The 26542-nt window shown below is 68.1% G+C and overlaps 1 protein-coding gene across 1 annotated transcript in view; it reads right to left on the minus strand.

The window, feature by feature from the left end:
* Positions 1-26542, minus strand: part of PLEC (plectin) — a 51084-nt gene that overhangs the window by 13646 nt on the left and 10896 nt on the right. The window contains 23 exon segments of the mRNA XM_074845960.1: positions 39-268; positions 624-708; positions 897-1056; positions 1315-1481; positions 1632-2655; positions 5767-5884; positions 6366-6647; positions 6733-6823; positions 6964-7092; positions 7378-7762; positions 8836-8912; positions 9039-9226; positions 9377-9818; positions 10126-16443; positions 17141-20521; positions 21835-21933; positions 22163-22267; positions 22379-22462; positions 23383-23739; positions 23822-23960; positions 24078-24256; positions 25485-25642; positions 26272-26455. Coding sequence (XP_074702061.1) covers positions 39-268; positions 624-708; positions 897-1056; positions 1315-1481; positions 1632-2655; positions 5767-5884; positions 6366-6647; positions 6733-6823; positions 6964-7092; positions 7378-7762; positions 8836-8912; positions 9039-9226; positions 9377-9818; positions 10126-16443; positions 17141-20521; positions 21835-21933; positions 22163-22267; positions 22379-22462; positions 23383-23739; positions 23822-23960; positions 24078-24256; positions 25485-25642; positions 26272-26455 — 14382 coding nt within the window.

The following is a 26542-nucleotide window of genomic DNA, read 5'->3' on the forward strand; positions in this document are numbered from 1 at the left end:
GGCAGAGGGTAAGGGTTCCCAGACCCCGCGTTCCGCACCTTCTCCCTGTCGCCGGCGCTGACCGGGGGCTCCTGGCCGTCCCAGGCGCCCAGCTCCTGCTCGAGGCGGCCCAGCCAAAGCGCCAGGTCCTCCTGGGTAGCACCCAGGCGGGACGAGGCCTCCAGGGTCTGCGCCAGCCGGTGCGTGGTGTCGGCGCCGCTCTGGCCCACGATGAGATACCGCATCCTCAGGGACTCCATCTTCTCCTGCACCAGCTGCGCCTCCTCCCCTGCGGCAGCACCGCGCCCGGCCTCAGCGGGGACCCGCCACACTGACACCTTCCCTCCCTCATGACGGTCACTGTCCCCCATGCCTGCCCCCCTCCAGCTTCTCCTGGACCCAGCTCTCGTCCCCATCAGTGGCAAAATTCAACTCCCCGGCTGCCCCCCGCCGCTGGTGAGCCCTGTCCCGCCGTGCCCCCGACCCCCACGGGCCCGGGTCTCTCCCGGCCCCTCTCCACCATGTGACGCTGTGCTCCCACAGTCCCCGCGGTGCAGCCCGGGGTCCCTGCGGTGCTGGCACAACCCGCCGCACTACACCCATCCCCTCCTGCGTCCAGCGGCCCCCACCCTGCGGCCACTCACCTGTCACCATCTCCAGGACCCGCTGCCCACGCTCCAGGGTGCCGTCCAGCTCTCCCAGCCGGCCCCGAACCTCCTCGCAGAGGGCCTGGGCGAGAGGCTCCCGTGGCAGCAACCGCCACCGCTGCCCCCCCGTCCCCCACCGGCGTCCCCCCTGTCCCCACTGCCACCCCCAGCCCTCCCCGTGGCCCTGCTCACAGCTCCCCCCACCCTGCCGTGCCCCCATCGCCCAGCCCATGCCATGGCCGGTGCCCCCCACCCACCCCGCACCCCGACCTGGGTTTGCCGGTGGGCGTCCTGCAGGCGGCTGACGCAGCCGTTGGCGCGCCAGAGTTGGGCCAGCTGCCGCTCCGTGGCACCGAGCCACTCCTGGAAGGAGTCCACGGCCTCCTGGAAGCCCTGGGCCGCTGGCAGGATCCGCTCCAGGCGGCCATACCTGCGCCGGGAAGGGGAGGTGAGCCGAGGAGACCTAGGCCCTGGCCGGGAAAGCCCCTTCTCCACTTGCCACCGGGGTTGGGGGGTCAACTCCCACCTCGGGGGTCCCTTCCCCACCCCAAAACTTCCCACCCCAAACACCGGCAACCCCTGCCCAGCCCAGGCAGCGCCAGCAGCACCCTGAGGACAGGACCTCGGGGGTCCCACGTTGTCCCGGCGCGGCCACGGTGCATCCCCGGCTGGCAGAGTCCTGACCCACCTGGCTTCAGCCTCCCGCATCAGCTTGCCCCACTTCTCCCCAAGGCCGGAGAGGCTGTCGCTCCCCTCGGGCCCCGCCGTGCTGGAGCCGTGTCCCGCTGGCACCGGCCTGTCCTGCAGGATGAGCTCCACCCGCGGCCTCCGCTCCTCCAGCAGCCGCTTCAGGAGCTGGAAGGCAGCGGGGCAGGGCGCTGTGCCGGGGAACCCCTCCCTCCCACCAGCACCGTGGGCAGAGAGCCGGCAGCCCCGGGGGTGGCCGCTGTGCCCCCGGCCCCCCTAAATCCCAGCCCGGGACGCGGCAGCCGGGGACCTGCTGACCTTCTGCTCCTCCAGCTGGGCCTTCGCCACCTTCACCTCCGCCGACGGCGGCTTCTGGTTGCTCACCAGCTCCTCCATGTCGGCCGCCCAGGCCAGCAGACTCTCCAGCGTGTCCTGGCCACGTTCGGCGCCCGCCGCCACCACCTCCTCCACGCCGGGGACAGCCCGCGGGGCCACCTGGGGAGAGACCTGGCTGAGCCGCCCGGGCGGCGATGCTGGGGACGGAGGGACCCAGCCCAGGTCCCCCCGCGTCCCCCCACTCGCCCCACCGCCACGGCTGCACCAGGACAGGCTCTCGACCACATTCCTCCTTGGGGCCGGAGGACCGGGCGCCGCTGGTGGGGTTCCCTGCACGCCCCACGCCCTGCAGACCCCGGCGGTGGGAGACAGAGGCCGAGACTCGCTGGCGGAGACGCCGGCGCTGGCGGAACGGACCCCCGGGCCCGGCACAGCCTCTTCCGCGGCTTCCTGGCGGTCACCTCTGCGGCCTCCGTGTGTCCGGCACGGCCACCAGCCGCCAGCTCCGTCAGCACCGTGACCGTGCGGCTGACCAGGGCCTCGCTGCCCTTCTCGCCTGCCGGGTACTCGGTCACCTCCACGATCTCCGTCACGATGGTCTCGGTCACCTCTGTCACCTCCGTCACCTCCCGGGTGGTGACGGGTTTCCAGGACCAGGCGCTCCGGGGGACGCCGGCCTGGGGGGGGGTCCATGCCGCCCCCCCCGCCTGCCCCTTCCCGGCTGCGCTCCCGTTCTGCACCGCCACCTCGGACCGGCTGCGCCTCAGCCCGGGGCTCCGGCCGCCGCCGGCCACCGCGCTCCAACCGTTCTCCACCGGCGGCTTCTCCGGCGGCCCCGGCCGGGCCTGGGCGCTGCTCCCAGCGGGCAACGGCCCCGCGTCTGGCCCCGGGTCCCGGGGCTGCGAGTCCCGCGGGGGCTCCTCCGGCCGCCGGCTCTTCTGGCCCAGGCAGCTGGGCCGGCTCACGGGGTTCCCCATGGTGCCGGGCCCCCGCCTCAGATCCCGGCCTGCAACGAGCCGGGAGGGCGACGCGCTTTAGGGGAGCCCCCGCACCCCACCGGGGGGGCCGCCCCAAATCCCTGCACCCGGCTTGGGGGGGTCCCAGACAACCCCCAGACACCTCCAGCGAAGGGCTGTGGCGAATCGGGGCACGGGGCCGGGGGGGGGCCGAGGATGTGGGGGCCGGGGGGGGCGCCGGGCAGATGCTCCCGCGCCTCTTTGTGCATCTGGGAGTGGGGAGCCGCGCCAGGGCGGGGGGTGTGGGGCTGGGAGCACCCCCGCGGGCAGGGCGGGCAGGACAGGCAGCACCCCCACCCTGCCAGCCCTGCCGCAGCCATAAATCCCCCGGCGCCACCCGGCAGGACCCTCCCCCGCCAGCCCCTGCCAGAGTCCTGCCGCAGCACTGCCTGCACCTGCACCCCCCGCTGCCTGCACCCAGACCCACCACTGCCTGCACCCACTGCTGCCTGCACCTGCACCCCGACCCACCACTGCCTGCACCTGCACCCCCCGCTGCCTGCACCCCCTGCTGCCTGCCCCCAGACCCACCACTGCCTGCATCCGCTCCTGCCTGCACCTGCACCCGCTCCTGCCCGCGCCCAGACCCCCAGCTGCCTGCCCCCACTCCTGCCTGCCCCCTGACCCACCGGCGCAGGCCTGGGTGCTGCAGGCCCCGTCAAAGTGGGGGTGCACACGCGGGGACACCCCCCCCGAGCGACAGGCAGAGCCCCCCCCCGCCGGCCGACACGCGACGGGGCCGCGGCAGCCGCGCAGCCGCCGGGGACACGCGGGGGCCGCCCCGCCCCGCGCACACACGCGGGGGCACCCCCGGGAGCCCCCCCGCACCCCCCCGAGCCCCCCGCAGCCCCCCTCTGGCTCGGGGGGCTCCGCGCGCACTGACACTCCGGGTCACGCAGCCCCGTCGGCCCCCGGGGGGGGGAGGGGGGGCAGCCCCACACCAAGGCTGCAGGGGGGGGGGGTGGGGTGAATCGGGGACACCCCACGCTCCTAGGGCAGCACCGCCCCCCCCGCCGCGGGGTCCACCGACACGCACCCCCCCCCCTGCCCCCCGCACTCACCCCTCGGCAGAGCCGCGCGTCCGTGGGGCCGGGCCGGGCCATGGCGGGGGCCGAGCCGGCAGGCGGGGCGTGGGGGGGGGGGCGAGGGGGGGGGGGGGGGGTGTCGCGGGATGGACACGGCGGGGGGTGGGTCGTTCCCCCGTTACCGGCGCCCGGGCATCGCCCGGCCCCGCCGCCGCCGCCTTTGTGCACTGCGGGGGTGCGGGGCGGGGGGGGCGGGGGGGGCGGGGGGGGGGACCCCGGCTGGGCTGGGCTGGGCTGGGCTGACCCCCCCCCTCGCCCCCCCCCCCCCCCCGCCGGTACAATACGGCCGCCCGCGTTAACTCTTTGGGCGCCGAACGGCGCCGTTACCGGGGAAACCCCCGGGGACTCGCAGCCATCCCGGGCGGGGGGAGGGGAGCAGCCCCGTTCCCACCGCCCGCCCCAAGCGGTCCTGCCCCCCCCCTTCCCCCCCCGGGAGCTGCCTGACCCCTCCCTCACCCCCCCCCAAACCTGCCCCCACCCGTAACGGCTCGGGGCGGGGGGGGGCGGGGACCGGGACCCGTCCTGCACCCACGGCCCCCCCGATCCCGGCACAGGGGTGATGGAGGGGGGGGCAGCCCGGACCCCCCGGGGCCCCCCGGGGGCTCTGCGGGTTTGGGGCCGGGCAGGGATCGGGACGAAGAGATGCTGCTGCTACAAAGCCCCATCGCCCCCCCCGCCCTGCGAGCAGGGATCCCCCCGGCTGGGGGGGTCACAGCCCCCTCCCCCCCCTGCCCTGGGGGTGGGAGGATCCCAGGGGGGTCAAGGGGCCACCGAGGTGCCGGGGGGGGGGGGGGGGGGGGGGGACGACGACGGCGGGGGGGACGACACAGCTCCTGCCCGTGGCGCACGTGGTGCGGGCCCCATCCTCGGCCTCCCTGAGCCCAGCTCCGGCACAGCGGCCCCCCCCCCCGGCGAGGGACCCTCGGGGTGGGGGTCCTGCCCCCCCCAAAGGAGCGGGTGCCCCTCGGGCGGGTCCGGGGGGGAGGATCCGCGCTGCAGGGAAGCAGGTGGAGGGGCCGGGGGCTTTGTCTGCTCGACACAGTGGGGGATTAATGTGACCCCAGCTCCCCCCGCCACCACCCCCTGCTCAGGAGCACCCAGGAGCTCTGCACCCAGCGCTGGATGCGGCACCCGGCACCCTCGGGGGGCTCCTGGGCACCCCCAGCTCAACAGGGCCCAGCCGGTGGCGCTGAGCACTGGGGGGGCTGTGGGGGCACGCACGAGCCTAGGGGACCCCCCAGGCCCCCCACGGCACCGCGTGGCGACAAGGCAGCTCCTTCGCGACGTCACCGGCTGCCTCCCGCCGGAGCTCGCCGGGTACCGGGCGGGGGGTGACACGGGCACGCCGGGCCGAGCGAGCCCAGCGCCGGGCACCGGCTGGGAGCGGGCGGCTGGAATCTGCCGCCTCAGATCCCGGGAGCCGGGTGGGTTTCGGCGCGGCCTCGGCTTTGTCCGCGCCACGGCGGCGGTGAAAGGCCCTTTCAGTTTGTGCTGCCATGCGTGCGCCGGGGGCCCGCGTGCCGCCGGGCCCGACAAAAGGAGCCGGCGAGGGACGGTTTGGGGGGTGGCGAGGGGCAGGGGGGGCTGCGGCGGCCCCCGCTCGGCACAGCCGGGGGTGGCGGGAGCTGCGGCCGGACACGGCACGGAGCGGGGGGACACGTGAGGGCCGGACAGCAGGGACACAGCCGTGCCCGGGCGGGGGGACGCGGCTGCACCCCCCTGGCAGCAGTGCGGTGGCACACGGCCGAGCCCGGAGCACCGGCGATGCCACCGGCACCGGCAGGGACATGGGAGCCACCAGCCCCGAGCCCACGGCAGCCAACGGGGTGTCGGTGGGGACGCGGGACCCTGCCCAGCCCGCGGTGCCACCGCTATCACCGTCAGGCTGGCGGGGCCGTGCCAAGTCAGCCGTGGCCAGGCACCGTCCCCTGTTTCAGGGGACACCACGACCTCACCAGCCTCGGTGGCGACACGGGCCGGGTCCTGACAGCCACTGCGCCTGGTGCCAGCCGTTACCTGCGGGGCCGGGCCGGGCTCTGGCGGGACGGGCAACCTCCGCTCCAGGGCCTCCAGCCAGCGCCACAGGGCCAGCAGCTGCTCCAGTGCCTCTGGCCGCTCGCCCCAGCGCCATGCTCTGCCGAGAGACCGGGCACGACCAGGCTGTGGGGCTGCACGGCCACGGCGGCTCTGCCCACACCTCTGCCTGCAGCCCTGCCCGCACCGCTGCCCTCAGCACCCACCCCTGCTCACCCGGGGGGGGGTTGTTTCTTGGCAGGTGACCCGCACCCTCCCCGTGCTGGCGGCTGGCCCGGACCCCCAGGACAGTGCAGGATCGGCCCCAGCTCCCCTCGTCGCGGTGCAGAGGCCCGGCCCGCGGTGCCCAGCAGTGCCTCTACCTCTCCATCTCCTCCCCGGCTGGCGACGACCCCTCCACGCTCTCCCCGGCATCGTCGGTGTCGTCCCGGTGCTTCTGCAAGGAGAGCAGAGGGCGGGTGGGGAGGGGGGGCGCAGACGTCTCGGGGTGTCACCGTGTGTCCGCCCCCAGGGACTGTCATGTCCCCACCAGCCAGGGCCACCCCTGGCTGGGACCCCCAACCTCCAGCCTCTGCTCCGGCCTGGCAGCCCTCGCCGGTACCTGCGGGTTTTGGCTCTGTTCGGCTCGGTCTCCGCTGCCGGGACGAGCACCGCTTGGGGCGGCCATTCCTGCATTTCCCAACCCCTTTTTTTTTGACCCGGGATTGCTCCCCTATCTCGCTCGGTGCCAGCCAGACCTGCCAGCCCCTCCGGCTCGTCCCGGCCCCCCTGTGTCCCTCTGAGCCACGGACCGAGCCCGAACTGAGCCATGGCAACCTGACCCAGGATCAGGCCCCTCCACCCCAGCACGGCCGGCGCCCTCGCTGGGGGCAGGCAGGACGCGGGGGGAGGCAGGAGACAAACACCCTGGGTTTGGGGCTTTTCCAGCCTTATGAGCTGAGCCCGAACCAGCCCAGGAAACCCCAGCGGCAGAGCACAGGGCAACGGCGTCCCGGCGAGAAGGCGCGGGGGTGGGCAGGACCCCTCGAACCGGGGCGGCCTGTGGCACACATGGCCCCGTGGCACGTTTCAGGGTGCACGTGTCTGCCGGCAACGTGCCAGGGCAAACAAGGAGCCACCCCGAGAAGGGAAAGGGGTCCCAAAGTCTGGGGGTCGCCCAGGAGCTGGGGGGTCCCTCACCCGGGGAGGGGGAGCTGGACGCGGGGAGCTGAGGGGCTTCTGACCCACGGGGAGGGGCTGGGCCGGGGGGTTCAGCCCTGGGCGCAGAGGGGTCTCGGTGGGCTCAGGAGGTGTCTGGCCTTGGGGGGGCTCGGGAAGGTGGGGGGGGAAGAGGGGGTATCCGTGGGGGCAGTGAGGTGGAGCCCGCGCCAGCCCCATCCTCGCTGCCCTCCCCGGGACCCATCCTGAGCCCCCTTGTGATAGGCACAGCAGCCCATGACCACCCCCGCACGGGGGATGCTCCCCCCGCCTCCAACGGCCGCGTCCTGCGGCAGGCAGCCACGCTGCCGCTAATTGCAGACATACAACCAATTAACGGTGCTCCCAAGCTGCTGCCATCTGCCCCAGCCGGCCCTGGGGGGCTGCACCCCACACGCTCAGCCGCTCCCGGCACCGTCCTGCTGCTCCGGGAAGACCCCACCAGCCCCCAGCCCCGGCGGGGTCCCATGTGGCTCCGGTGGCACCAGCCAGCGCCATCGAACCTCCCAAGCGGGCACCCGTCCACGCCGGCGTCTCCCAAATTTGCCCGGGCTGCCCGCTGGCCTGGAGACCCCGGCTCACCTCCACAGACACCCGACCCCGGGGCCGAGACCGGTGCCGCGGCGATGCCGCGCTCATGCCGGGGGCTGGCCGGACCCCCGGTGCCCCAGCACACTCCACCGCGACCCGCGGCACGGCGCGGCCACCAGCGAGGAGCCGCGAGGGCGAACAGACCACGCGGAGCTGCCGGCTGGTTTTAGGATCGCTTTTACTGACCTCGCTGGGGAGAGCCATGGGTCCATACTGCATGTTTTACAAACACTTCTCAGTATATACAGGTTAGGTTTTTTTAGTGTTTTTGCCCCCCAAAAGAGATGCTTTTGGATTATTGATCAGCCCCTGCTGCCCTGATGAGAAATGAGTGGGAAATCAGGGAGCGCGGGGCCCCGAGGGAGCGGGAGCCCCGGCGCAGGCTGGGTATGGCACAGTCGCCCACATCAGCATGTCATGCAAAAGCAAAACTGAATAATGAGGAGAATAATAACAACGAACGCTGAGGAATAACATGACTCGGTTTACAGATGAGAGCAGGCGGGAAGGAGGAGAGGTGCTGTGGAGATCCGCGGGCGAGCCGTGGCACCGTGCCGGGAGGCCGTCCCCGGGGAGGAGGGGGTGCAGCCCAGGCGGGGGGCGAGGGCAGGGCCCGGCGGCCTCGTGGGCGCCACTGGGGGGGCCGGGGCCGGCTGGGCCGGGTGCGGGGGGCCGGGGCACCCCACTGCCGGCCTGGGGGCTCCGGTGGCACGGGGCAGCCCCCGCGCCCGGGCGGTGCGACCCCCGGTCTCTGCCCGGGGACTCTGGCAAAGGGAGAGGGGGCCTGTCCCAGCATCCTCGAGCGCGGTCCCCCTCGCCCCGGGCCGGGGGTACGGGCTCCGTGGCAGCGGTGGGGGGAGTTGGGATGGACATCCAGCCACACTACAACAAAGCGAACAGAAAAGATGGGATGAGACAGGGAGGCTGCTCCGGGAGGTGAAGCCATCGAGCCCAGCCGGCAGCGCCGCGCGCGCCCGCCCCGCGCCAGCCCGCTCGCTCCCCCCGCCGCGACACCCCCCCGAGCGGGGCTGGGAAGCCTCTGCCGCAGGCAACCGTACCCCAAGCCGGAGCGGGGAGGGAAAACGACACCCGCTGGGCATCGTGGCGTCACCGCCCCAAGAACCCTGCACCCAGCTAAAGCCCGGCACCGGCCCCGCGACCGCAGGCCGGGGGGAACAGGCGGGGAAGGTCGGCGTTACCTGCGCCGGTGAGCGCGGCCGAGGCGCCGCCGCGTCCCGGGCTCCCCGTGAGCCCATCCACGACCTGCTGACGTCGGAGACCCAGCTAAGGAACTGGCCCAGCGGCACGGGGACGTCTTTGGTGGGACTGGAAAAAGACGTCTGCCAGAGAGAAAGCGTGTTACTGCGGGTGGAGGGAAGGGGGAGCGGGAGGAAGGGATCACCACGAGGAGGAAAAGGAGTCCGGTTTGACAGAGATCCGCCTTTTTTTTCCTAACAAGAGGCCACAGCAAGCTGCCGCAGCGTCCCACGACCCTCCCTCTGCTTGGAGGGTCCTGCGGCCTCCACGCCCCTCAGGAGGGTCTGGAGAGCCCCCGGGTCGCGCTGGGGTCTGGGCGCAGGCGCCGCGCGCGGAGCCGGGCTGGGTTTGGCAGCGCCGGCTCTGCCGAGCTCAGGGTGTGGGCTCTGGCGGAGGCCTGTCAATTTGTGAAAGCCACATCAGTGTTAAGAAATCGACCTTGTGCGGAGCACTTCCCAGATACACGGAGAGGCAGACGGACGGACAGACAGACAGACAGACAGACGGGCAGGCAGGCAGGCAGCAGCCGGCGCCGGCCGCCGGCTACCAGCGGCACAAGCCCCGCGGGCCGGGGAGAGCCAAGCGCGGCGGCGGGCGGGCGGGCTGGCGGAGGTGGCGGCAGGCGCCCGGCGAAGCCCCTCGGCGGGCGAAGCGGCGGCAGGTCCCTCCGCACGGTGCGGAAGCGCGGGGCAGCGCCAGCGGGCACTTACGGTCGAGGCACCGGCTCCGCGGCGCGGTGGCAGGGATGTGCCGGGAGGCCAAGCCAGGGGGAGCTGGTGGCTCCCCCCCGCGCCGAGGGCGGGCGAAGGGGTCCCGGTGCGGAGCGTCTGCGGCCATCCCACGGTGTCCTCCTCCGGCCCGCTGGCCGCGGGGACAGGGTCGTCTCCTCCTTGGGGGTGCAGGGGGGTGAAGCCGGCGGGGTGAGTTACGAAGAGTGGCGAAGTGGTTCGATGGAAAGATGGAAGTTTTCTCCTGTTTTCCAGCTCTGCCTGGCCGCGCCCGGGCGGGCGGGATCGGCTCCACAGAGGGCAGGAGCGGCAGCAGTCTCGGGGCGGCCGGGCCGGGAGGGTAGTGTGTTTTCTCTCTCACCTCGTAATATACAAATACTGTCAGAACAATCGTATATATTAATATATTAGTCTAGTCTTTTTGGTTAAACTTTAGGCACTGCTTTGGAAGAAGAACGGAGTTTAAAAATTAAAAAAAAAATACTAGTGATTAGCCAGCAGCGTTGGCACATGCGGAGCGGGCGAGGAGGCGGGTTCCTCGGGCGGGGGCCGGCAGGTTTCAGGCCACGCGGAGTGGGGGGGGCCCGCGCAGCCCCGGGCGCTTCCCGCTCGCCTCCAGCCCGCAGCTCCCGCTCAGGAGGGACGAGGCGAGGGCGGCCGCGGTGCTCAGGGGACCGGCAGTGTATCTGCGCCCGAAGCTCGAGGAAGAGTAGGAGGAGGAAGAGAAGGTCATGGAGAAGCCGGAGCCGGTGGCGTCGAAGCTGCCTCGCCTGGAGCCCGAGCGGGAGCCGGTCCGGGAGCCCGAGCGTGAGCCGGAGGTGGAGCCGGCGCTGCTGACGTTGTAGGGGCTGTAGTAGCCCTTGCTGGACTGGGAGGAGGCCTCGAGCAGCCGCAGGCCGGTCCCGTCCTCGATCATGCTTCGGTCCATCGCGTCCTTGTAGGAGATCTTGAGCTTGGTTTTGGGGCAGGTGAGGTACTTGGAGTAGGTGTTCACGTCCCGCAGCTTCTGGGCCGTGCGCGTGTCGATGGTGCCCTTCTGCAGCGCCTCGTCCAGGGAGACGCGGCCCTCGACATCGGGCTCGATCAGGCCCCCCGTCAGGTACTGCACCTCCAGGAACCGCTGCCCGGCCTCGTAGTAGAGCCAACCCTTCTTCAGGGCCTGCGCCGCCGACATCTTGGTCTTGGTCCGCGGGTCCTCGAAGCCGTAGAAGGCCTTTTGCGCCAGGTTGATGCGGTCCACCATGATCTTGTCGACCAGGCCCTTGTTCACCGCGTCGGCGACGGAGCACTTGTCCCCGGTGTTGGGGTCGATGATGCCGCCAGTGCAGGCCTGGGCTTCCAGCAGCCTCTGCCCCGTGATGTTGTCCACGAGGTTGCGGCGCATCGCCTCGGTGATGGAGACCTTCTCCAGGGTGTCCGTGTCCAGGATGCCCGCCACCGGCCCGGTCTCCTCTGTCGGGTCGCTCCACATGGAGATCTGCGTTCGCGTGGGGGCTGGGCTGACGGTGTAGGAGGAGGAGGATCCCACGGAGGACGACCGCGACCGGAAGCCACTCATATTGCCGGAGAGCATGTCCGCGAACTCGGTGATGGAGAGGGTGCCCGAGCGGTACTGGTCCAGGGCCGACTGGTCGATCAGGCCCTTGCCGATGGCATCGTCGATGTCGTACTGGCGCCCCGAGCGCCGGTCGATGATCATGGACTTCACCACGCCATCAGAGGAGGAGGTGGTGATCTCCTCCCACTCGCACTCCTGTTCCGACAGCTCCAGGTAGGTCTGGTGGTCGATGAGGCCCTTACGATAGGCTTCGTACACAGACATTTCCTTGCCCGTCTCCGGGTCGACGATCACCACCCGGCGCTTGCGGACGGAGGACTTGGAGGAGGTCTTCCTCTCCCGCTTCTTCTCCTTCAGGGGCAGGAGGCAGAGGCCGGTCTCGGGGTCGGTGATGCACCGCTCCATGAGCTGCAGGTAGGTGAGGTTCTCCTCGGTGTTGGGGTCGAAGAAGCCCTTGGTGTCGTCACTGGGGTCCAGCAGGATCTCATTCATCTCCTCATCGAAGAGGCCCCTCTTGTAGGCGATCTCCACGGGCAGGCGGTGGCTCTCCTCAGGGTCGATGATGCCGCCCGTCGCGATCTGGGCCTCAAGCAGGCGGATCCCGTGGTCCTTCAGGATGAGGCCCTTCTTCATGGCCTGGAAGAGGGAGATGAGCTTGCCGGAGTAGGGATCCCGGTAGCCGGTGACCGCCCTCTCGGCAGAGAGCAGCTTGTCCTTGAACTCGGGGCCCACGATACCCATCCGCACAGCTTCCTCCACCGTCAGCTTGAGGCCCTTGATGGGGTCGATCACGTACCCCGTGGCTGCCTGCGCCTCCAAGAGCTCGAAGGCGGTGCCTGGCCTGATGATCCCCTTCTTCATGGCCTGGTACACGGACAGCCGTTCCTTTGTGGAGTCCACAAAGACGCCGGCGATGCAGCTGGTGCCCTCCAGGAACTTCTTCAGGTTCTTGGAGACCTCCTCGATGGAGGTGAGGCCCTCCTGGAGGCGCTGGGCGGTGGCTTCGTCCATCACCTGCGAACGGACCAGCTCCTCCACGGTGATCTGCTTCCGCAGCCCCCGGAAGGTCAGCTTCCTCGTGTCGCAGAGCGGGAGCAGGAGGAGCCCGCTCTTCTCGTCCTTCCGGCACCGCTTCAGCAGCTGCGTGTAGCTGAGCTTCTCCTCTGTGGACGGGTCCACGTAGCTCCGCACCTCGCTGGGCTCGGAGAGCATGTCGTATGTGTCCTTATTGATGAAGCCCCGCTGGGTGGCCACCTCCAGGGGCAGGTGGAAGCCCAGGTGCGGGTCAATGACACCGCCGGTGGCTATCTGTGCGTCCAGGAGCTTGAGGGCCTCTTCACTGGGAATGAGATCTTTCTTCATGGCCTGGAAGATGGAAATCTTCTGTTCGCTGTACGGGTCTCTGTAACCGGTCACGGCCCTCTCTGCCGACAGGAGCCGGTCGTGGATTTCAGGCCCCACCACACCTTTCCTGACTGCTTCGTCGACGGTCAGCATCTCGTTCTTTGCGGGGTCGATCATGAACCCGGTGGCAGCCTGGGCCTCCAGGAGGGAGCGGGCCACTTCGGAGGTGATCAGCCCCTTCTTCAGCGCCTGGTAGATGCTGAGCTTCTGCTTGGAAGAGGGGATGTAGATGCCAGCCACGCAGCCCGACCCGTAGAGGTACTTCCAGACCGTCTCAACGTCCAGGAGCTCCCGGAAGGTTTTGGAGCCCTGCTTCAGCAGGTTGTAGATGTCCAGAGAGATGATCTTGGCCTCGTAGAGGTCCTCAGCTGTGATGCGGCGCCGGACGTAGTCGTAGGACGTGAGGTTCTGCTGCCGGATGATCTCGGTCTTCTCGATGATCTCGATGATGATGATGATCATGCGCTCCTTGGACACACGGCCTGACTGGAACTCCTCCATGAGCTGCTTCCTCTGCTCCTCGGGCAGCAGGTCCGAGTGCATGATCTCCCACAGCGACATGGAGGAGCCCGCCCTGCTGCCCACGGGGATGTCCACCTGCGTCTCCTCAAACACCTTCCGCGTCTCCGCCTCCGTGTACACCTGGGTGGTCTCCACCACCGTGGGCTTCTCGGGCTCCCGCAGAGGCAGCAGGTACAGGCCCGTCTCAGGATCCTCGATGCACTTCTCCTTCAGCTGCATGTAGGTGAGGTTCTCGTGGGTGTTGGGGTCGAAGAAGCCCTTGGTGTCATCGCTGGGGTCGGAGAGGACCTGGTTCATCTCCTGGTCAAAGTAGCCGCGCTGGTAGGCCACCTCCACGGGCAGGCGGTGGCTGTGCACGGGGTCGATGATGCCGCCAGTGGCGATCTGGGCCTCGAGCAGGCGGATGCCGTGCTCCTTGACGATGAGGCCCTTCTTCATGGCCTGGAAGAGGGAGATGGTGTTGCCCGAGTAGGGGTCCTTGTACCCAGTGACAGCCTTCTCGGCAGACAGCAGCTTCTCGTGCAGTTCGGGCCCGACTACGCCGGCCTTCACGGCCTCGTTGACGTAGAGTTTCCGGTTCTTCACGGCGTCGATCAAGAACCCGGTCGCTGCCTGGGCCTCCAGGAGGACCACGGCAGTGCTGGGCCTCAGCAGGTTCCTCTTCATGGCCTCGTAGATGTTCAGCTTCTCCTTGGTCGCCTCCACGTAGACGCCGGCAATGCAGTCGCCGCCATGCAGGAACCTCCTCACCGCATCTGTCTCAGAGAGATCCTTCACCGACTTCTTGCCCTCCTTCAGCTGCTCGTACTGGGCTTTGCTGATGACGCGGGACTCCACCAGCTCACTGGCAGGTACAGGCGCCCGCAGGCCGCTGAACGTCAGCTTCTCCTGCTTTTTGGTCTCTGCCTCCTCGATGATGGTGATCACAATCTTGATGATCTTCTCGATGGTCACTTTGCCCGTCTTGTACTGCCGGAGGAGCTCCCGCCTGTGCTCCTCCGTGAAGTACTCGGAGTGGATCAGCTCCCAGATGGTCATCGTCTGGCCCCTCAGGCTGCCCACCGGGACCTCGATGGTCGCCTTGTCGAAGCACTCCTTCGCCTGGCTGTCCGTGTAGACCTCCTCCTGCTGCGCCTGGATGGCTCTGTCCGACAGCGGCAGCAGGCAGAAGCCCGTCTGCTTGTCGCGGTGGCAGCTCTTCTGCAGCTGGGCATAGCTGAGGTGCTCTTGGGTGTTGGGACAGTAGAAGGCCTTGGCGTCGTCGCGGAGCTCGGCCAGAGCCTCCTTTATCTCTGGGTCCAAGTAGCCGCGCTTGTAGGCGACCTCGAGCGGGAGCCGGTGGCTGTTCACGGGATCGATGATGCCTCCGGTGGCGAGCTGGACGTCCAGCAGACGGACACCGGTGTCGCTGGGGATGAGGCCCTTCTTGAGCGCTTGGAAGAGCGAAACCGTCTGGCCCGTGTAGGGATCCTTGTAGCCGGTCACCGCCTTCTCAGCGGACAGCAGCTTCTCGTGAAACTCTGGCCCCACCACCTCGGCCTTCACCGCCTCGTCGACGGAGAGCAGCTTGTTCCTCACGGGGTCGAGGATGTAGCCGGTGGCAGCCTGCGCTTCCAGCAGGGACAGGGCGATCTCCGGCTTCAGCAGGTTCCTCTTCAGGGCGTCGTAGAAGGTGAGCTTCTGGCCCGTCGACTCCACCAGAACACCGGCAATGGCATCTGTGCCCCTCAGGTACTGCCGCACAGACTCCATCTCCGCCACCTCCTTCACAGACCTCTTGCCCTGGTGCAGCTGGTTGTAGAGGTCCTTGTTGATGATTTTGCTTTCCAGCAGCTCAGCGGCGGGCACCGGGGCCCGGAGGCCCTCAAAGCACATCTGGCTCTTCTTCTCGCTCTCCTCCACAACCGTGATGATGATCTTAATGATCTTCTCCACCGTGATTTTGCCAGTCCTGTACTGCTGGATCAGGTCCCGCCTTTGGTCCTCAGTGAAGTATTCAGAGTTGATCATCTCCCAGATGGTCACTGTCTTCCCTTGGAACTTGCCAAACGGTGCCGTCACCGTGGCCTTCTTAAAGACATCCTTCGCTTCTTTGTCGGTGTAGACCAGCTCCCTCGCTTTGGCTGCCTGGTCGGTGAGCGGCAGGAGGCACAGCCCCGTGTCTGGGTCAGTCACACACCGCTCCATGAGCTGCATGTAGGTGAGGTTCTCCTGCGTGTTGGGGTCGAAGAAGCCCTTGGTGTCGTCGCTGGGGTCAGAGAGGATCTGGTTCATCTCCTGGTCGAAGTAGCCGCGCTGGTAGGCAGCTTCAACAGGCAGGCGGTGGCTGTGCACGGGGTCGATGATGCCGCCGGTGGCGATCTGGGCCTCGAGCAGGCGGATGCCGTGCTCCCGGACGATCAGCTCCTTCGTCATGGCCTGGAAGAGGGAGATCTTGTCGCCCGTGTAAGGGTCCTTGTAGCCGGTTACCGCCCGTTCAGCCGACAGCATCTTGTTGTGCAGCTCCGGCCCGATCACCCCCTCTCTCACCGCCTCGTTCACCGAGAGCCTGGCGTTGCGCACAGGGTCGATGATGAAGCCGGAGGCAGCCTGAGCTTCCAGGAGGACCAGCGCGGTGCCCGGGCTGAGCAGCTGCTTCTTCATGGCTTCGTAGATGCTCATCTTTTGATTGCTGGGTTTGATTAACAAACCGGCGATGCTGCTCTTGCCCTGCAGATACTTCTTGATGTCCTCCCTCTGCGAGAGCTCACCAACACTCACCACACCCTTCGCCAGCTTCTCGAAGCTCTCCTTGCTCAGAATGCCGGCGTCAGCCAGCTTCTCCGCAGACACCTTCTGGCGGATGCCCTCAAAGGCGAACTCCGGCTCCCCGTTCTGGGCTAAGCCGTCCACTGCGTCTCTGCCGTTGGGCACCGCTTTGCTCTCCGGCAGCTGCGCCGCCGTAACCGCTGCCTCCTCGGGCAGGTCGTCCGTCTGGATCATGATCTCTCGCGTCTGGGCCAGGGCAGCCTTGTACTCTTCCTGCATCTGCTCGAGCCTCTCCCTCAGCTTCTTGTTCTCCTCTTCCAGCAGCTTCTCCTGCTGCTGCCGCTGTCTCTCCAGCTGCTGCAGCTCCTCCTGCTTGTGCCGGACGTTTTCCTCCGCTTCTTTCTGGTGCTTCTGGGCTTCATCCAGCATGGCCTTCAACTGCTGCTTCTCCTGCTCCATCTCCTTCTGCTGCCGCTCCTGCTCCGCCTTCAGGTTCTGGGCTTTGTTCACCTCGTCTTTAAAGAGCTTCTCCAGCTTCGTTTTCTCCTCCTCGATGAACTTCTCCTTCTGCAGCAGCACGTCCTTCTCTGTCAGGAAGGTCTGTTGGAGGAGCTGCGTCTCCTGGCGGAGCTGCGCCTGCTGGGCCACCTGCATCTGGGGTGGGAGAGAGGACGGCAGAGTCAGAGCAGCCTCTGCCCAGGGGGCAGCACCGGGGGGGGGCGGGGGGGGCAGGAGGGCGGGCAGGAGGGGTGGCACCGGGCTGCAGGGGGTGCAGAGTCACCCGACCGCTCCGCCTTGGCGGTTAAGCGTTATGGGAGCAGAGCTGGGGTTAGGGAGCCACAGCAAACAACGCGTGGGTGCAACGAGCAGGGAGGAGACACGAGGGCGGGGGACCCCCCGCTGGTGTTGGGGCAGGGGGCGGCTCTTTGCTATGGAGGGGACTAAGGCAGGACGTGCCACGGGGCCGAGAAGCCAGCATGGGTGGTGGGGATCACCGCTCCTGCCGCCGCAGCGGAGGGCAGGCCCCGCTCTGACACCTCCCTGCGGGCTCTGCAGCACTGCCACCTCTGTGCGTGTCCCCGACCCACACCTGGGGGTCCTGCCCCCCCAGCAGCCGCTCACCGTGACCCCCCCGGGCAGGGGGGAGATGGATGCTGAGGGGGCGAGGGGAGACTGAACGACGCCTCCGCCTCCTGGAGGGTGCTGGCAGCTCCGCGCCCGGTGGAGCAATGACAGTCCTCGGGGACCGGCCGGCGCGGCTCCCGAAGCCGGGACATGGCGCGGGGCGGCTGGGGAGAGGGAAGGGCTCCCTGCATGCCACCACCGCTAAGGGGGACCCGTCACCCAGTACCTCCTCAGCCTTCTGCTGCAGCAGCGCCGCCTCCTGCTTCAGCTTCTCCTTCTCCTGCTCCAGGTCGGCGATGGCCCTCCGCAGCTTCTCGGCATCCTGGTCACTCTGGTGCCGCTGGATCTCCAGGGTGTGCACCAGCGTCATCTTCTCCTGCGTGGCCAGCTCGGTCTCGTGCAGCCTTTCGCTGATCTCCTCCGCCTGCTTCTTGAACCGCTTGGCTTCCTCCTCGGCCTTGGCCTGGGCCATGCTCATCTCCGCCACGTGCAGCTTGAGGCGCTCGGCCTCGGCCGTGATCTCCAGCTGCCGCCGGCGCTCGGCCTCCAGGGTTTTCTGGAAACCCTCGGTCTCCTCGGCCAGGCGCTGCTGCATCTGCTCCTTGTCCTCCTGGAGCCGCTTGGCGTGCTCCTGCGCCAGGTCCTTCTGCTTCTGCAGCACCTCCGCCTCAGCCTTCAGCCGCGTGGCCTCCTGCACCGCCTGCATCTTCTCCTTCAGCATCTTCTCCGCCAGCACCCGCTGCTGCGCCAGGTCATCCTCGGCCAGCTTCCGCATGCGGGCGGCCTCCTGGGCCTCCACGCTGAGCCGGGCCACCTCCTCCGCCACCTGCTTCATCTTCTCGGCCTCCTCCGCCAGGAACTTCTGCGTGTTGTCCTTGTCCTTGAGGATCAGCGCCTTGTTCTCCTCCTCGATCCGGCTCTTCAGCTTCGCCAGCTCCTCCATCTGCACCCGGACCTTGAAGAGCTCCTCCTCCACCTGGGCCTTCTGCCGCACAGCGTCGGTCACCTCCTCCTTCAGCCGCTGCAGCTCCTCGTCCAGGATGCCCTTCTGGTGGTCCGTCTCGTCCAGCTGCAGCTTCACCTTGGTCAGCTCCTGCTCCACCTGTGCCTTCTGCCGCAGCGTCTGCTCAGCGAACTTCTTGTGCTTCTCCATCTCAGCGTCCGCCAGCTGCTTCTGCCGCAGGGCCGCCTGCTCCGCCTGCGCCCGCTTGGCCGCCTCCAGCTCGGCCTCCTTCCGCAGCTTCTCCGCGTCCGCCTGCGCCTGCGCCTTGGCCTGCGCCTCCTCCTCCGCCCGCTGCTTCAGCCGCTCAGCCTCCTCCACCCGCTGCCGGGAGAGGCTGGCGTCCTGCTCGGCCTTGCTGCGGGCGAACTCGGCCTCCTCGGCCGCCCGCCTGGCCCGCTCGGCCTCCTCCCGCAGCCGGTCCAGGAGGCTCTGCTCCTGCTGCCGCGTCTGCAGCAGCTCCTGCTCCTTCTGCTGCACAGCGGCCAGGTGGGCCTTCTCCTCCGCCGCGATCCGCTTCTGCGCCGCCTCCCGCGCCAGCTGGATCTGCCGCTCCGACTCCTTCTCCGCCAGCTCCTTCTGCCGCCTGGCCTCCTCCACCATGGCCTTCAGCCGCTCCACCTCCTCCAGGGCCAGCCGCCGCTGCCGCCCGGCCTCCTCCTCTGCCGCAAGGATGGCCTGCACCTTCTCCTCGGCCTCCCGCCGGCGGCCCTCCTCCTCCAGCGCCAGCGCCCGCTGCCGCTCGGCCTCGTGCTCGGCCTGCTCCCGGCTGCGCTGCACCTCCTCCGCCTCCCCGCGGATGCGGCTCAGCTCCCGCTCCAGGTCGGTCTTGCCCGCCGAGGCCTTCTCGAAGCTGGCCTTCAGGGCGCGGATCTCCTCCTCCACCTGCCGCCGCTGCCGCAGCGTGTCCTCCACGAGGCCCTTCTGCCGCTCTAGCTCGCTCTCCGAGGAGCGCTTCAGTAGGGCGATCTTCTCCTCGATGTCCTGCTTGTGCTGGGCCGCCTGCTCCTCCAGCAGCTTGCGCTGATAGGCCTCATCCTCCGCCAGCCGCCGCAGCCGCTCGTTCTCCGCCTCCTTCTCCTTCAGGGCGATCTCCGCCTCCGCCTTCAGCCGCGAGGCCTCGTTGATGGCCGCCAGCTTCTCCTTCAGGATGCGCTCGGCCTCGGCCCGCTGCCGCCCGGCCTCCTCCTCCGCCAGCTGCCGCTGCCTCTTGGCCTCCTCGGAGAGGGCCCGTAGCCGGGCGGCCTCCTCGGCCAGCTCCCGCAGCTTGCTGGCCTCGGCCTCCAGCCGCTGCTTGGACTTCTCGCTGGTGGAGCGCGACTCCTCCTCCGTCTTGGCCTTGCTCTCCAGCAGGATCTCCATCTCGGCCCGCAGCTTGGCCAGCTCCTCCTCCACCTCCTTCCTCTTCTGGATGGCCTCACTCACCTCCTTCTTCAGCCGGAACAGCTCCTCCTCCAGGAGCAGCCGCTGCTGCTCCCCGTTGTCCATCTCGGCCTTCAGCCGGATCAGCTCCTGCTCCGCCGCCAGCTTCTGCTGGGCCGTGCCCTCTGCCAGCTCCCGCTGCTTCTCCAGCTCCTCCTCGGCCAGCTCCTTCTGCCGCAGGGCCGACTCCTCCGCCTTGGCGCGCTTGCGGGCCTCCCGCTCCGCGTCCTCCTTCTGCTTCTCCGCCTCCTCCTGTGCCAGAGCCTTCTTGTGGGCCACCTCCTCCGCCTGCAGCCGCAGCCGCAGCGCCTCGTTGGCCTTCTGCCGCCAGCGCTCCAGCTCCTTCTCAGCCTCCTCCCGCGACCGCTCGGCCTCCAGCTGCTGCTTCTTCAGCCGCTCGGCCTCCTCCTGCAGGTGGGCCACGGTGATGTGCTCCTGCTGCAGCGACAGCTCCAGCTGCGCCGTCTTCTCGGCAAAGGACAGCCGCTTGCTCTGCAGCTCGGCCTCGGCGCTGCGCTGGGCCACCTCCTGGGCCACCTGGATCTGCCGCTCCTTCTCGGCCTCCGCCTGCCGCATCCGCCGCTCGGCCTCCTCCGCCTGCAGCCGCAGCTTCTCCAGGTCGGCCACCGCCTTCTGCTTCTCCCGCGCCGCATCCCGCTCCGCCTGCACCTTCCGCTTCAGCTCCTCCTCCGCCTCCCGCTTCTTCTGGCTCTCCTCCTTCACCTGCCGGCGCAGGCGCTCGGCCTCCTCCTGCGCCTGCCTCTTCTGCCGCTCGGCGTCCTCGGCGCGCGCCCGCAGCTCCTGCAGCTCCGTCTCGGCGCCCACCCGCTGCTTCTCGGTGCTCTCCAGCTGCAGGCGGATGAGGCGGATCTCCTCCTCTACCTTCTTGCGGTTGTACTCGGCCTCCTCAATCAGCTTGACCTTGGACTTGATCTGGTGGTCAGAGTTCTGCCGCAGCTGCATCAGTTCCTGCTGGATGTTCTGCTTCTGCTGCTCGGCGTCCACGGCCACCACCTCCCGCCGGGTGACCTCCTCCTGCATGCGGAGCTGCAGCTCCCGCGCCTCCGCCTCCGCCTGCGCCTTGGCTTTGGCGTGGGCCTCGGCCAGCTGCCGCTGCTTCTCCAGCTGGGCCTCCACCTCCGCCAGCCGCTTCCTCTCCTCCTCCTTCAGCTTCTCGGCGGCTTTCTGGAGGGGAAAGAGGGTGCAGAGAAAACAGAGAGGGAAGAGAGAGAGAAATCACAAGGGATGCGACCGAGCCGCGGCGTCAACGCCGGCCACAACCACGCACCCCCGAGAGATGGGGTGGTCCGGGGCGGAGGGGTGGAGGATGCACATGGAATGGCTTCGGGTCCCTGGGCCTCCCCACGAGCCGGAGGCGGTGACGCCAGCTTCCAGAAGACGTATGGCAGACAGGGGACACACAGCCACCACGGCTCGCTCGGCACAGCGCGGGCAGGCGACAGGACCAAGACAGCAGCGCAGGAAGCGGGATGGCCCACGTACTGACAGAGGGGGAATGGAGCGCCAGCAAAGCCCGAAGTGATGGAGACGGAGGCCAGCAGCTTGCACACCCACCACCATGCCCACCGCCCTCCGGGGACAGCCCTGCCCCGGCCCCCCGCAGCGCAGAGCCTCCCCCACGCTCTCGTCGGGGCTCCTGGTGTGAGAGGGGCCGGTGCGGAGAGCTGCCACCTTGGGGACAGGAGAGACTCAGCCAGAGCGCCGGGACCGAGTGGAGCGGGTAGCGAGGGAGGTGCCGGCGGAGCTTTCCCTGCTGGGAAAGCCTCAGCCACGCAGGAGAGCGATCCCAGCTCCGGCCCGTGCTGCCCCAGCCAGTCTGGATCCCGCCCCGGTTCGGCACCATCAGCACGCATGTGGGTGAGCCGGACCCCCGCGCCGTGGGGCCGGGTCCCCTCGTGCCACCCCAAAAAAGCGCAGAGGGGGCCCGGGAGCGGCAGACGAGCAGCTCTTGGAGGGCAGGAGCGCGGCAAGCAGGAGGGGCGTGCAGGCTGCCGGCAGGCGCGGGGTGAGGCAGAGGGGTGCCGCGGGGGGCGGGGGGGGCATGCGCAGAGTGAGTACCTGGTGCAGGGCTGCCAGTCATCCTGGTTTTTTACCCTCCATTAGATCCCCACCAACACAAACATCCCCCAAGACAAAGCACTGGCAAAGCGGCTCGGCTTCCGAGGGCAGAAACCAAGAGTTAGAGAGGTCACCAAGAGAAAACACCCGTGGGCGCCGGTCCTGCCGCGCCGGTTCATGCGGAAGGCGGGTACCGACTGCGCTCCGTGTATCTGGGAAGTGCCTCCTACCACCAGTCACGCCAGAGCCCGGCGGTGCCACAAGCTGGCCCTCCCGGCTGCGCCCAGAGCCTGCGGCTTCGGTCCCGGGAGCCCGGATCAGAGCAGGGTTAGAGGCCACGGGCCAGCGTTAGTGATGGGGGGGCCGGCGGTCGCCACGAACTGTGTTCCCCACCGTTACCCCACGCGCCGCTCCCCTACCTCCTCCTCCTCCAGCCGCCGCAGCGTCTCTGTGATGAACTTGATGTACTGGCTGGTGAGCGTGGTCAGCTCGCTGTACCGCGTCCGCAAGTCCACGTACTGTGACAGACAGCAGAGCTCAGCGGGGTGGGCGGGGAGCACACCCGCGGCACCCCCCAACCCGCTGCCTGGCACCCCAACGGCAGCGGGGCCAGACAGAGCCGAGCCCTCGTGCCAGCCCCCGCCCTACCCACCCCTTCGGCAAAGTGTCGCGGCCCCCGGCCGCTGGGGGCGGAGCTGCCGGGCTCAGCCGTGCACCCACGGGGTGCCCCGGAGGGACCCCCCTCACCTCCTGGATGATGCTGTCAGACGCAGACTGCACTTTGGGCTTCTTGGCCGGCGAGGCCATCGGCTCCACCTGTGCCTTGAAGCTCACCAGCTGCAGCTCATAATCCTGCCGGGAGAGGGGTCCTCAGCGCGCCAGCCAGTGTCTCCCGCGAGCCCCCCGAGCCCCCCGGGGCCACCTGGGCACTGCAGGGAGGCCAGCCCAGAGCGACGGGCCCACCTTGATGGCGTCGATGTACTGCTTGGCGTAGCGCTGGCACTCCTCCACCTTCTCCTTGTTGCGGTCGCACTCCTCCAGCAGTTTCTGGGGGAAACACAGACTCCCAGAATCACCTCGGTTGGAAAAGCCCTTGAAGCTCCTCCAGTCCAACCATGAACCTCACCCTGACCGTTCCCAACTCCACCAGATCCCTCAGCGCTGGGTCAACCCGACTCTTCAACCCCTCCAGGGACGGGGACTCCCCCCCTGCCCTGGGCAGCCCATTCCAACGCCCAACAACCCCTTCTGCAAAGAAATACTTCCTAAGAGCCAGTCTGACCCTGCCCTGCCGCAGCTTGAGGCCATTCCCTCTTGGCCTGCCGCTGGTTCCTTGGCTCAAGAGACTCAGCCCCCCTCTCTGCACCCTCCTTTCAGGCAGTTGCAGAGGGCCAGGAGGTCTCCCCTCAGCCTCCTCTTCTCCACACTAAACCCCCCCAGTTCCCTCAGCCGCTCCCCATCACACCTGTGCTCCAGACCCTGCACCAGCTCCGTTGCCCTTCTCTGGACACGCTCGAGTCATTCAAGGGCCTTTTTGGAGTGAGGGGCCCAAAACTGAACCCACTCATCGAGGGGCGGCCTCACCAGTGCCGAGCACAGGGGTCAGATCCCTTCCCTGTACCTGCTGGCCACGCTAGTGCTGATACCAGCCAGGATGCCATTGGCCTCATTGGCCACCTGGGCACACTGCTGGCTCATTATCAATCCCCCCCAGGTCCCTCTCTGACTGGCAGCTCTCCAGCCACTCCTCCCCAAGCCTGTAGCGCTGCTGGGGGTTGTTGTGGCCCAAGGGCAGCACCCGGCATTTGGCCTTAGTGAAACTCCCCCAGTTGGCCTCAGCCCATCGCTCCAGCCTGCCCAGATCTCTCTGCAGAGCCTCCCTACCCTCGAGCAGACACGCCGGGGTGAGCCTGTGGCCGCGGCCAGGGACTACCGAGAGCACTGGCTGGCCACGGCGCGGGCGCTACCTTCTCCTGCAGCAGCTGCTCCCGCACGGTCTTGCTGTCGGTGATGGGCACCGCTTGGATTTTCTCCTGCCGCTGCTTGGCATCCTGGATCCAGCGCAGCAGCCCGTCGCAGCTCTCGCGGTAGTAGCGCAGCTGGCGGCCCAGCTGGTCCAGCTCGCGCTGGCGCAGGTCGCTCTGGGCGAGCACAGCTTGCCAGCGCTCCAGCAGCTGCTGGACTCTCTCCCGGTAGCGGTCGAGGTCCACGTCGCGCTCGCTGTGGCCCCGCACCATCCGCTCGTTGACGTCCTTGGCCTTGCTCAGGTCGGTCTCCAACGTGCTGAAGAAGGGCTGGTGCCCCTCGGCCTGCGCGCGCAGCCGCTGCGGCAGACGGAGCGCGGCTCAGCAACGGCACCGGCCCCCCAGCTCCGCCCCACCACCACGGGGCTGCCCCGGCCGTTACCTTCAGCTCAGCCTTGCTGGCCTCCAGCTCCTTGAGGTCAGCCGGCACGGTCTGCACGTCCTTCAGCTGGTCCTCGTACTTCTTGACCAGCTCCTCGGCCCCCTGAGTGCTGCGGATCACCAGGTTGATGGTTTTCAGCCTGCGGGGAGAGGGGATGGGCTCAGCGGTGCCAGGCGGCAGCGGCAGGCGGTCGGGAAGGACGCCCGGGCCCACCCAGCCCGGCTGGGCTAGCTGAGGAGCCATGCGGGCCACTCACTTCTCCAGGTAGATGCTGGAGAGGCTGTACACCCGCTCCATCTTCTGCAGGGTGATCTCCAGCTCGGAGCGCAGGACAGGGGCCGAGCTGGCCGGCTCCGGCTGCGCCAGCACCTCCTCTGTCTTCTCGCTGACCTTGTCCAGGTTCTTCCTGATGCCCTCCAGCTCCAGGTGGATTTGCTGCGGGGACAGGAGGGTCCCTCAGCCCCCGCCCACCGCCCGACGGGTTGGGGTGTGCACAGGGATTTTCACATGTGTGGGGACAGACTCGTTCCACCGGATCCAAATACTTTTGTCTGTCTGTGTTTGTACGTCGCGTGTTTGCGAACGTGCATGTCTGCATGTGTTGATTTGTGGTACCGTAGGGTAAGTTAGTGTGAAAAATTCAAAGTTAGAACCACAGAATCCCAGAATCCTTCAGGTTGGAAAAGCCCCTTGGGATCATCGAGTCCAACCCTCAGCCCGACTCTACAAAGTTCTCCCCTACCCCACATCCCCCCACAGCTCATCCAAACGGCCCTTAAACACACCCAGGGATGGGGACTCCACCCCTCCCTGGGCAGCCTATTCCACTCTCTGACCACTCTTGCTGGGAAACATTTTTTCCTCATGCCCAGTCTGAACCTCCCCTGTTGCAGTTTAAAGCCGTTCCCTCTTGTTCTGTCACTAATTCCCTGGGAGAAGAGACCAGCACCAACCTCTCTACAACGTCCTCTCAGGGAGCTGTAGAGTGATGAGGTCTCCCCTCACCTTCTCCTCCTCACACTGAACAGTCCCAGCTCCTTCCATCGCTCCTCACAGGATTTATTCTCCAGGCCCTTCCCCAGCTCGTTGCCCTCCTCTGCACTCGCCCCAGCCCCTCGAGATCTCTCTGGTATTGAGGTGCCCAAAACTGGACACAACCCTCCAGGTGTGGCCTCACCAGTGCAGAGTACAGGGGGACTATCACCTCCCTACTTCTGCTGGTCACACTATTTCTATCACAAGCCAGGATGCCGTTGGCTTTCTTGGCCACCTGGGCACACTGCTGGCTCATGGTCAGCTGCTTGTCAATTAGAACCCCCAGATCCTTCTCTTCCAGACAGCTCCAGCCACCCCTCCCCAAGCCTGTAGCCATGCAGGGGGTTGTTGTGGCCCAAGTGCAGCACCTGGCACTTGTTGTCCTCTTTGAATCTGTAGTTAAGTGGCTATTTCAATTACAGCATATTTTACTAAATTATTTGGTAAATCTTTAACGCTGCCAATCATCAATCAATCCTGATTTGCTGCTAAACCACCACCACATTAATCCTTCCAGCCCGCCCCAAGCAGCGGCAGGACAGGGGCCCGCGGCCCGTCGGCGCAGGTCGGTGGCCAGCAGCCCCGCTGGGGGTGTCCCCGGTTGGCCGTGGGCATGCGTGGCGCGTACCTGCTGCTCGGCGATGCGCTGGGCGCACTCCTGGAGCGGGTCCTTGTCGAGGGGCAGGCGGATCTTGTGGACCGTGCGGGTCTCGCAGCCCTCCAGCTGCAGGCGGATGTCCTTCAGCTGCGAGATGTAGCTCCTGCACAGCGACTCGTCCTGCTCCCCTGCGGCGACACGGGGACGCGGCGGTGACCGTGGGGACACCCGGGATGGGGTCAGTGACCGCGGGGACACTGGGGATGGGTTAGTGACAGTGGGGACACTGGGGACGGGTTAGTGCTCGCTGGGGACACTGGGGACGGGTTAATGTTTGTGGAGACACCAGGGACGGGTTAGAGCTTGTTGGGGACACTCGAGGATAGGTTAGTGATGGTGTGAACCCCAGGGATGGGTTAGTGACAGTGGGGACACCGGGGATGGGTTAGTGATGGTGGAGACCCTGGGGGACAGGTTAGCACCTGTGGGGACCCCACGGGATGCGTTAGAGACAGTGGGGACACTGGGGATGGGTTAGTGACAGTGGGGACCCCAGGGGATGGGTTAGTGCTCGCTGGGGACACCAGAGATGGGTTAGTGCTTGTTGGGGACACTCGAGGATGGGTTAGTGATGGTGGGGACCCTGGGGGACAGGTTAGGGCCTGTGGGGACCTCAGGGGATGGGTTAGTGACTGTGGGGACACCAGGGATGGGTTAGTGACTGTGGGGACCCTGGGGATGGGTCAGTGGCCGTGGGGACCCCGGGGATGCCCCGCGGAGCGTGGGGCAGCCTGCAGCAGGGGACGGGGGGTCTCACCTTTCTCCTGGCTGCGCAGCAGCAGCTCGTACTTCTGGGTGCAGGCGTTGTACTCGCGCTCCACCTGCAGCCGGTCGTCGGGCTGGAAGCTCTGCGCGTCCTGGCTGTCCCGCAGGAACTCCTGGTAGTGGGTCTCGAGGCTGCGCAGGACCTGCCGGCACTCCTCCGCCGGCAGCGTGCGGAACTGGGGGGGAAAGGGCACCGTGAGCCCCCGCCACCACGGCGGGACCCCCGGCAGACAAGAAACTGCTGCTGGAGAGAAGAGGAAGCA

Source organism: Strix aluco, chromosome 1, assembly GCF_031877795.1.
Source record: "Strix aluco isolate bStrAlu1 chromosome 1, bStrAlu1.hap1, whole genome shotgun sequence".
Classification (NCBI taxonomy): Eukaryota; Metazoa; Chordata; class Aves; order Strigiformes; family Strigidae; genus Strix; species Strix aluco.